The 11,496-nt window shown below is 32.2% G+C and overlaps 2 protein-coding genes across 10 annotated transcripts in view; both read left to right on the forward strand.

Moving 5' to 3' along the window:
• Positions 1 to 6,860, forward strand: part of LOC140982472 (disease resistance protein At4g27190-like) — a 26,248-nt gene extending 19,388 nt beyond the window's left edge. Inside the window, exon 3 of one of the 2 annotated variants that reach the window (XM_073448993.1) lies at positions 6,721 to 6,860. In XM_073448993.1, coding sequence (XP_073305094.1) covers positions 6,721 to 6,834 — 114 coding nt within the window. In that variant the 3' untranslated portion in view covers positions 6,835 to 6,860. Of the gene's footprint in view, positions 1 to 6,717 lie in introns of both variants that reach the window. The other variant, XM_073448991.1, reaches the window with a different exon arrangement.
• The window catches only part of LOC140982470 (probable disease resistance protein At4g27220), a 51,037-nt gene continuing 40,992 nt past the window's right edge, over positions 1,452 to 11,496 (forward strand). For 2 of the 8 annotated variants that reach the window (XM_073448982.1, XM_073448984.1), the window contains exons 1-3: positions 1,452 to 1,582; positions 2,224 to 5,397; positions 5,814 to 6,311. In XM_073448982.1, coding sequence (XP_073305083.1) covers positions 2,281 to 5,397; positions 5,814 to 6,311 — 3,615 coding nt within the window. In that variant the 5' untranslated portion in view covers positions 1,452 to 1,582; positions 2,224 to 2,280. Of the gene's footprint in view, positions 1,583 to 1,805; positions 1,899 to 2,143; positions 5,398 to 5,813; positions 6,536 to 6,741; positions 6,871 to 11,496 lie in introns of those variants that run through there. The other 6 variants (XM_073448981.1, XM_073448983.1, XM_073448985.1 and 3 more) reach the window with 5 other exon arrangements.

Genomic DNA, 11,496 nt, shown 5'->3' on the forward strand with positions numbered 1-11,496 from the left:
GATCGTTCTTGAAGCTTATCGAGTCGATCTCGAGCTTAATGGTATTTGACTCGTAAGCTCGCGAACTCAAGCTCGTTTACGTGGCCCGAGCTCGACTAATTTGTTGGGTTAGTTTATTGGACCGTTAATTTAGCAACATGCATTGTTTATTTGTTGTCCACATTGAAGTTTTAGTGAAAGAGATGACATATGAATGCCATAAAATTAGAAATCCGCCCTTCAAATTTTCATATATTAGTTGGCATTTTGGCTAAGAATGCTCAAAGAGCTCAAAAACGAGCATACTTAACGAATCTAGCTCGAGCTAGGCTCGTTACTGGTATGTAGATCAAAACTTGCTTTATTTGGTACGAGAAGTGAGTTTTATATTTTAGAAATTTTTGGAGAGAATTAGGATTTATTAACATGATTTAGATTTAGGAATTTTGGCCGTCCATAATTCTGAATCGACATGTGCTGAAGTATAAAATGGGCTCTTGTAATTAATAAATCCTGAAGTATTGAGAATTTTTTGGAGTTCAAGAAAATGGTATGTGTATTCTATTTTGAGTGCCTTGATATGTCATGACAAATTTCGATCGTTTTTATTTCTCTCCAATCGGTTTTGTTATATTTTTAAGATACACGTGTTTCAACTGAAATATTTTATTTTTATTTCAATACATTGTTTTTATTTCTCTCCCATCGGTTTTGTTACATTTTTAAGATACACGTGTTTCAACTGAAATATTTTATTGTTATTTCAATACATTGTCATTTATTTATTTGTTATGTTTTCCTTTCATTTTCGTTGATGAGATGGTTGAAAATCGAGTGAATTATCTGATTGTTGACAAGATGTTTATTTTTTTTTGCAGATTTCGGACCATCATTTTTCCTTATATATGCTGCATTTGCAATGAGTTTTATGCTTGAGTAAATTAATTTTATACACGCTATTTTTTGTTTTTTGTTTTTTTTTTTGAATTTCTATTGGGCGTGTTAATAAAAAAATTCTATAATTAATGGCGGATAATTTGCATTCGTATTTGACACTCGTCTTTATGGCATGAGATAATTTTTCAAATACATAAAATACAGACAAGGTGAATGGAAATTACTCATTTATATATCTAATTAGATAACTCGCTTCTATCATTTACGTTGGGTATTTACAACTTTAATGCTTATTTTTATCAGACCGAGATGCCCTTTTCCTAATCCTGCCGGCTATGTATTAAAAAAATAAGGGGAGGCGTCCCTGATTGGTTTGAATTTCCATAATTTAATTTTCAATAATGTTTGGTTTGCACGTCTCGACATATATTTAGCAAGGCGCAAACTTCCAGCCTTGCTTTTTTTTTTTTTTAAATAAATAAAGGTTGGATTCAATGAATTTATGTATATATATATTAAAAAAATAGCAAAGTATGCCTCGAAGCAATCTTCGAGACTTGCTTTTTTTTTTTTTTAAAACAAGAACTTATCTTCCTGCCCAAAACAAATCAAGGATTATCGGTTTTGTGTAAGAAGAAAATGGTATCTATCTCTCATGAACCATAATCCGTTCCAGCAGTGCTCCTTCGGTCATGATCGCAACAGAGTGAGTTCCTTGCATTAATCTCTCGTTCATTCAGATCTGATGTTAAAATGCCTCAAATGTACTATTTTTGTCAGGAACTTATGGAATAATCTAAATAGATTGAACTTGTCAGAAAAATCAGAGACCATTTGGTGTTGACATAGATGGTACTCTAGGAAGAGTGCAAGTCAAACCCCGTCTCTAACCTCATCGCCTTTTCTGTTTCAGTGGAAGAAAAGTGAGATAAAAATGCTTTCATGTGCAACTGTTGAGAAAAATTAGTCAATATTTTGTTGCAGGGACCTCAAATAAAAATTCTCTTTATATGGAATCTGTTGTAAATTCGAATCGATCTTGAGAAGCTAATGCATACCAGTTTCAAAAAAAAAAAAATATAAATTTAAAATTTGATTAATTTCATTATCAGGTGAAATGCTGCCAAAAAAGTAGTAATTTTGTCGGCAAATTTTTTAATAAATGTATCTAAATTAAAGCAATGAGAAGAGGTAGGTCAGTTGGGGCTGGCTTATGGTACCATTGGGAAGAGTTCTAAGTCAACCTCATTATTTGTTCTTTGTAATTTCATTCTCAGATCTAACTCAACTATTCTGCATCGAAATCCCATTTCTTCTTTGATCTCATTCCATCTTTCTCTGTTTCAGATAACATAGGGGAGCAGATCCACGTTGGATTTTCCATCTCCATTCGCTTGTTTTCTAATGGCAGACTGTTGGTTAAATCCGCTTAAATATGTAAAAGATGTTGGCAAATTCATAGTTACTGAGGTCCTTTGGCCTCCCGTCAAGCTCCATATCAATTATTGGTGGCGCTTCGACGGAAATGTTCAAGGCCTGAGGGATGAAATTGGTTGTTTGGAAAGGGAAAGGCGCAATATGGAGGCAATGATTGAAGAGGCTCGGCTTCGTGCCGAGAGTCCTACGACTGATGTCAAAAACTGGTCAAATGAAGGCACTCAGAAGCTTGAGGAGGCGACGAGGATTTTGCAAGGCTGCGATGATCTTAAGCTCTGGAAAATAATCCCGCGGTACTCGGTGGGAAAGAGTGCCAAAGAAACAAAAGAAGGCATCGCAAAACTACGAAAAGAAGGAAATTCGATTAGGATTGCTGATCCAGCCCCTCCGGCATCAATGGTACCTATCTCCCATGCACCAACTTTGGAGTTTCAATCGAGAAAAAGCATGGAGGAAGACATCATCAAGTGTTTGAAAGATGGCAACGTCCGCATGATAGCGATTTGCGGCGCGGGAGGTGTTGGGAAGACAACTATGGTGCGAAGAATTGAGGATAGGGTGAGAAAAGAATTTGATGAGGTTGTGACTGTAGTTGTCAGTCAACAAACTGACAAGACTAAAATTCAGAATCAAATTGCAGAAATATTACGTTTGGGTTTGAGCGAGCAGACTTTGGATGGTAGAGCGCATAAATTGCGCACCAGGCTAATGGATTCGAAGAAGAAACTCATAATATTTGATGATGTTTGGAAAAGCTTCGAGCCGGAGGATATAGGAGTTCCTTATGGAGGATGCAAAATTATATTGACATCTCGGCTGAAAGATGTATGTGAAGAAATGGGAGCCGATAAAGTTATTGAAGTACAAGTCTTAGACAAAAAAGAAGCTTGGACACTTTTTAGAGAGAAATCTGGTGATTGCGTGGATGATTTATATTTGCGTACCATAGCAGAAGAAGTCGTAGCAGAATGCAAAGGTTTGCCAATTGCGCTTGCAACTGTTGGTAAAGCTCTGAAAAATAGAAGTATAAAGACCTGGAAAGATGCACTTTTACAACTGAGAGGAGCTAACCCATCGAATTTCCCGCAAGTTCTGGAAATTGTTTATATGCCTCTGAAACTGAGTTACGATTTCTTGGAAACTGAAAGTGAAAAGTCCCTTTTCCTGCTATGTTGCTTGTTTCCTGAAGATTATAACATCCGGATTGAGGACTTGGCTTTGCTCAGCTTTGGGTTAGGCATGTTTGAGGGAATCAACAATATCGACGATGGAAGAAACAGAACATATCATTTATTGGAGAGGCTTAGAAGTCGTTTTTTATTGATGACTGGTAGAAATGAACAAGAGGTAAAAATGCATGATGTTGTTCGTGATGTGGCTATTTTCATTGGTTCAAAAGAAAAACAAGGGTTTTTGAATGTGTCCTTGATGGTTTTGTCTAGTAAAGATTCATCTCGCAATTGCAATTGGATGTCAGTGGACATTTCAATTGCCAATGCCAAGCTTCCTGTTGGGTTGGATTTTCCAAATCTTCGTCTCTTGATGATTCTGAATTCCAATTATTCAGGATTTCCCAAAGGATTTGATGTCAATGATATTTGTTTTAAAGGAATGAAGGAGCTGACAGTCTTGTATTTTTCAGATCAATATTTTCAATCACTTCCATCATCTCTGAAATTCCTTAAAAAACTTAGAAAGTTGCACTTGTATTTTTGCAATGTTAAAGACATATATGTTGTTGGCGAGTTAGCAAGTTTGGAAATTCTTCGTGTCTGGCGCTGTAACGAAATTGAAGAGTTACCAGCAAATGTTGGGGAATTGAAATTTCTAAGATTATTAGAATTGAGGGATTGCGAGAAACTCAAAAAAATAGCGGCTGGTGTCATATCAAGCTTGGTTGGGTTGGAGGAATTGATGATAGTTGGTTGCTTTAACAAATGGGAAGCAAAAGGAAATGTAAGTGAGGAAAGGAATGCTAGTCTTTCAGAACTTGAGTCTCTCAGCAATTTGACTTGCTTGGAGATTGATATATTTGATCCCAACTTGGTTGCCCAAGAGATATTGCTTTCAAAGCAGTTAAGAAGATATCGAATACGTGCTTATGAGGACCGATATTTATTTGATGCTTTCAAAGCAATTAAGAAGCATGAGAGAAGAATCGCACTCCATTTACCGAGAGACGTGACAGTAGGAAATTGGATTCGGCGACTAGGAAAGAACACCCAGTCACTAGCATTAAGTGGAGATGGTTCAAACGATTTTAATCTAGGAGAGATTGAAAGCTTGAGGGAGCTTGTATTTCAAAATTGTTCAACGGTGGATAAATTGATGAATGCAATCGATAGGAAATTCTCCATGTTGGAGCTAATTGATGGTACAATTCCAGAGGGATCCAATTCCTTCCAAAATCTAGAATCACTAGCTGTTGATCGTCTTCCCAAGTTGGGATATTTGTGGAAGAGTCCAAATCAGAATGTTTCACTGGTCAACCTCAAATCCATAAACATATCTTCTTGTCCCAATCTACGATATCTCTTCTCAATGGCAACAGCAAGGAGTCTTGTAAAACTTCAAAGCCTTGAAATTTCTTTCTGTGACACGATTGAACAAGTGTTGTGGAATGAAATGGAAAGCAACACAGAGGCTTCTATTATTGAGTTCCCAAAGTTAGAGAGACTGCAACTGCACTTTCTGCCAAACCTTTTGGCTTTCACCCAAGGAGTTGAAATCATAAAATTCCCCCAGTTGATAGAACTACAAATCAACTGCTGCCCAAATCTCCGAACCAAAATCGACCAATTCTCTGCCGGCATGATTGAGAAGATCGTCGTTAGTGATCGTGACAATATAGAAGAAATATTTAGGGATGATGGAAATCGTCATATCATATTCCAAGAATTGAGGGAACTGAAACTAGAGGATCTCTCATACCTGACAACATTCTACGGAGGTGCTGAAAGCATCAAGTTTCCAAAGCTGAAAGAGTTGTTGATTGGAAATTTGTCAAGGCTGAATAGTTTTGTGCCAATAGATTCAGAACCCACCCACGACCATAGTTCTCTTCATTTATTTTGCAACAAAAAGGTACGTCTTTTCTTCGTATTTTAAATAATATAATGTCATATGTGTCCAGATGCTAATATACAGATCGAGAAACAAATATTTCATCGTTATTGGGTTTGAATAATATAAGGAATATGTATAAGATTCATATACTGGTTTTTGTTTTATTTTATAATCATGGCCATTGCTAAAATGGAATTTCTTTGAGATTTTTTTTAATGTTTTGTTGTACCAACAAATAGATATACAGCAAATAAATTGTTGATATTTTTATTGTTGTGCTATTTGTAATTTAGTGTTAGCTAGCAAAATGGGAAGTGGTTATGTTTTTATACAGTTTTGATTACTTATAGTCTATTTGGATTCTACATTTAGATCAAAATGATTTCATTTTGAGCAATCAATTAATTGTCATTTAATTTGTCTATCTTTTACAGGTTGAAATTATTGACCTAAAGACACTTAATCTATGGGACATGCCCGATAAAATAAGAAAGATATGGTGTCGTCACATCCCAGTCATTTTCTTTCATAATCTTGAGAGATTGTATATATATAAAGTTGATGGCATCAGAAACTTAATATCATATGCAATAGCAACAGCTCTTGTTAATCTCAATACACTATATATACACCATTGCAAAGAGATGATTGACGTGATTGAGGATGAGACAAATGTAACTGTTAACTCTGTTTTTCCTAATGTGAAATATTTGGAAATTATCAACAATTGTAAGCTGAGAAGTTTTTGCCAATGGAAGTACTCTTTTGAGTTACCATCACTTGTCCGTGTTCAAATAACTGATTGCACCCTGATGAAAACTTTCACTTTGGGATCGTTAAGTACGCCAAAATTACGTTGGTTCTACATAAATGGCGAGGACATTGAAATGAAAGACTTGAACGGTGGCATACATCATTTCATAAGTACTAAGGTAAGTTTCTACGAATATCCAATACATAAATATCATCTTATTACAATGTATTTTTGTTGTATATATGTTGCATGTGTTGCAATGAATTTTTGCTTTTGTTTCATTCAAAAAAGTACGACCCCTCTTTATATTTTGTCTTTATAATTATACTAATGTTTGTGCTCCGTTCCCTTAATGTACTGAACTTGTATATTTAACATGTGTCGAATTCATTGTTTTGATAGGTTAGCATTTTTATTATTGTAATATATAAGTGTATATTTTTCCTTTCAATATTATGCCTTTTATTTGGTAATATGATTGTAATTACGTTTCGTTATGATGGCCAAAATCCTAAATTTGTTTTATTATGCAACTGCTACCTAATCGGGGCCTTGTTGTTTTCTTTAAATGCGATAATATATAGCAGAATGCTAACGAAGATGAGGAGAAGGATGAGTACAATGAGGATGAGAAGCATGAGGACAAGAAACAGATAGAAGGTGAGGAAAACACGGAGAGCGGCAACAACAATCTTATGTGAGGTGATGGTATTCAAATTGATTTGTTTATGTTTTGCTAGTTTGGATTGACTTGGATGATAAATATCATAGTAGGAAGCGTGATAAGACAGCAAGAACCTCTGATTTCAGCAATTGCTCTGTAAGCCCTTGTTTCTTGTATCTAATGTTTTCTGGTCGAGTTTAGATGTTAAACCTTTCTCCAAACTGCTTTCCCCTGCTTCCTATCTTGTTTAATAAAAATATGAGGTGCATGCAACAGGTGGTTGTTAGCTTAATATGAATATTTCAAAATTCTGCTTTAACGTATTTCCACGTTCTTGCATTCAAAATTTTATATATTTGTGCCTTCAATTTTTGTTCCTTGTACTTTATAAGAAAATATTTGTATGTAGTTTAATCTTTTCCCTATACATCCAGAATTACCCTATATAGGTATACAAAATATTAGACAACAAAAAAACACACAAACCGTGTATGTAATAAATTAATCAACCACAATAGTATATGAAATAACAAATATGGTGTCAAAAGACCCAATTTATTTATTTTGATACTATACATGAATGATATATTTTCATTTTTATTTTTTTAAAAGGTCAAACATCATATTCCATTAACATGACCTTTTCTTAAATTTTGTCACGAAGTTGGCCGGCCAAAGTTATTGGTCCCTACATGTATAATTAATTCTCAGGCCCAACCAACTAAAAGAAACTTATAGTAGTCCAACCCGCAACCTAAACATGTATAATAAATTTGTTTTTTTTAGACAATGTCATAATTTTTTTTTTGAATCAAATGTTGAGCTTTATTCAAACAATTGTAATCATTTGAGTTTTTAATTTTTTTAACAAAGCATTTTTCTACGCATGTATATTTGTATATTTGCAGTTTTTAGATTGATAAATGTACAATATCAAAACTATAATTTTACCCATAAATTATTGTCCATTTGGAAGATATGGAGTCTACATTTTTGCTTACCTCGAAGAAAGTACATTAGCAAGCTGTTGGCTTAAACAAATGTTCTAAGTAGTAACAAAAAAACTTTTGAGACGGTTTTGTGAGTCAATTTTGTGAGACATGTCATTCTTTTTGGGTTACCTATGAAAAAATATTACTTGTTATGCAAATAGTATTATTTTTTATTGTAATTATAGACAAGGTTTATCCGTATCACAAATGAAAGATTCGTAAAATGGTCTAACTACGGGCCTACTCAACTTAGTAATTAACAAGTCAGTACACAATGAAGCATCCTGAGATTGATAAAAATATATTATATATTTATTTAAAAAAATAAGATTCCAAGCATGATCCAATATTATAAATTCGGTGACAAATGGCCATTATAATTCTTAATGCACTTTTGTATTTATCAAACAACTTGCCAAGAATCTGTTCCCGCTGCGTTCTTGTTTTGGAATAATCGGACCATGTTTTAGAATTCAGACGTACCAACGTGGAGTATTAGAGATAGCCTCATAGAAGGTCGAATTCTAGACATAGTTTGGTTCGGTTTTCAGAAAATTATGGTTTGGGATTGATTTTAAAATCAATCCAACTGTAAAAATTAGTTTGATTCAAGTTTTAGATTAAAAAAAATACAAAAAACTCATATGAAACTGTCCAACGAGTCAATTTAGTGAGACGAATCTCCAATCTAAAGTAATTCATGAAAAAATATTATTTTTTATGCAAAAATTATTATTTTTAACAGTAATTATGGATCAGATCGACTCATATCGCCTATATAAATTTATGAGACCATCTTATTAGAGACATACTCAAAAAAATAAATCAAAGTGATCCAAACCGATTACATGAATATAACAAATTATGTGATGATGTTTGTTAATGTAGTGTCATCTTTCTTTGATTTAAAAATAATTAATTTGTTTTTAATTTATATTATATTATTAGTGAGTTTTGTAACGGTCCAACTACGTACATTGAAAAATTTTTTTATTGTAGATTTTAAGTCAAATAAACATAGTTACAACCCTAAAAGTTTATGTTTTTTTATAAGTTGCAAAATTCTAACATGCATAAGTATTTTAATGTATGATTTTTATTTATAATTATTTTATTCTACGGTTAAATAAATGATGACTCAACTTCTATCAAATCTCAGTTGCTCCTTTTTCCAATTTGCAATATCTCATGCACTAATTCATTATAAAACTCAAAAATTAAAATTAGTCATCAAAGCCAGACCAAACCAAAAGTTTGGTGATAAAAAATATTTATGGTCTGGTTTGGCTTTAGATTCTGTAAAACCTATCAAATATGATGTGATTCGAATTTTTATCTAAAATCGAACCAAGCTTGACCCTAAATATAAACATCATTTTAATAGGTAAAACAACGAGGACCGAGCTAAGAAAACTCTAAATTGTAGCCTTGCAGGGACAAAAATGCTGCTTATAAACTTGATAATTTTTTAAATATATTATATTCTTTCGTATATTGCAACATAAGTCTGTTTAATCATTAAATAAAATTCATGATATCTTGTAGGCCTAAATTAGAATCCACTAATCATTGTGATTAATGAATACCTTTTTGTTAAAAAGTTTTATTTAAAAACTTTGGTCCTATATGTTATATTTAAGTACGGGGCCTAATCTAAATTATTATTTTAATCCATTTCTTAACTACTTTAAATCCAATCAAATCCAAAAACAAATATCAAATAATTAACGATAGTTAAACACGTTTTATGATTCCCAATAATCTAGAATATGCACAAAAGCACTAAATATAAATCACGCCTTTCCCAAAAAATGTATTTTTTTACTATGTATATTATCTGTGTAAATTTTATATATAATCGTTGTCACTTTTACCTTTTTTTTATATATTGATTTGTGGGGATGGTGGCATGCAAAATAATACAAAAATGCGCCAAACGGAAATAAGATGTTCAAACAAAAATATATAAATTCACTATAAACTATTCTAAATTTAATTTAAGGTTTTTTTTAATGAGGTTGATCCCAGGTTAGCGTGTGATTGTTTGACCTTCTGGTCAAATAGCTCTAAAATAAACACAAACAAAAAGATGAGAGAATTTTTTGACGAATCTCTTCGACACTCAATTCAGATAAACTATAAGAAAATCTGAAAAATATGTGGACTAATAGTATTGAATACAAGGCTAATACAACTTTAGCTTTGATAAACTTGGTATTTATAGCTGTAAAGATGTCTTTAATTATAGCTGAAATCTATGTATGTATGAATCATTGTTTTTTCTTTATCTAGAAGATAATCCAACATTTATTAGGATATTTTAACTCATCATAATTTACAAGAAATTTCAATAATCAATTTATGGTTTGGAGTCCAGCTATCATTCAAAAAATTTCGAAGTCTGCTATCTATTTTTTTCCAATTTTAATTTTTTTACTGGTTAAAAAAAATAAGTGAAAATAGTACTTTTGAAATAAGTATATATGGTTTATCTTTTTTTTTTTTTAAGAAAAAACAAAATTTCTTTTTCATCTTCTCCGAGAAGTAATGAAAGAGGAAACAAGGTTCCTTGTGTGCTTGCATAAGATGTGAATCTCAAAGACGAACAAATAAGTAATAACATATACACATCCTTGTATAATTTCTTATATAAATTAACGACCTTTTAAAATATTGAATTTTTAAAAAAAAAATATAAGTAATAAATCTCTCACAAAGGGAACAACACTTGCTTAATTTTTAGAACATTGGGTTTTAAAATATTTTTAATTTCAAATACAACACACACCAGTTTTATCCCGTTCAGTATGTATCGATTATATAGATCCTCCTATGTAATTATCGACTATATGGATCTTCCAACGTAATTATCGACTTTCTCTTGGTACATTCTCATCTATATTTAGATAATACATATCATGTTTAATAATTTGTATCCAAGTCTTTTTTAGTCTCCTTCTTCGCCTATTAATATAGTTATTATTCATTCTTCACATCTACTAACTAGAGCATCTATCGGTCATTTTTGTATGTGTTCATACATCTCATGTGTGTCTCCCTCAATTTTTCTTCGATAGGTACATTTCCTACTTTTTCTCTAATATACTTGTTTATTAGTCTATCCATTATTGTATGTCCGCACATTTACCTAAGTATTCTCATCTCCGCGACTCTAATCTTTATTCATGTGTATATGAATTTTTTTTTGTTTAGTATGTAATTTTATATACACACATATATAAAATAAACTGGCTTTGTAAATAAGTAGGTGTGCAACCCAGATGGCTGGACACTTAAATATCTGTCTATACCAAGTGGTACATGTTTCGATTTTTGTAGACCCTCAATTTTGTTGAAAAATAATATTTAAAATGTGTGTATTGAATATTTGAATGTTGAAAATTAGGTGTTGAATATTGAAATTTGTGTGTGATGATGAAGGTAATGATGTAATTTAATTTTGGATTATTTGTAAAAAATTTCTATAAATAGATCTCTCATTTGTGAAGAAAATCACAATTGAGTTGAGAGAAAAATATTATAAAGTGTGTAGTGTGATAATTTTGAGAGTTTGAGATTTTTACTTTTTATCGTAAATTTTTACTTTTTCACAACACGTTATCAGCACGAAGCTCTAAAAGTCCTCCATATTTTTCCAAGCTCCAAAACAGAAGAAAAAGGTAACAAAAGTAATAATATTTATTTTA

The sequence above is a fragment of the Primulina huaijiensis genome, chromosome 8 (genome assembly GCF_012295235.1).
Source record: "Primulina huaijiensis isolate GDHJ02 chromosome 8, ASM1229523v2, whole genome shotgun sequence".
NCBI classification, from domain to species: Eukaryota; Viridiplantae; Streptophyta; class Magnoliopsida; order Lamiales; family Gesneriaceae; genus Primulina; species Primulina huaijiensis.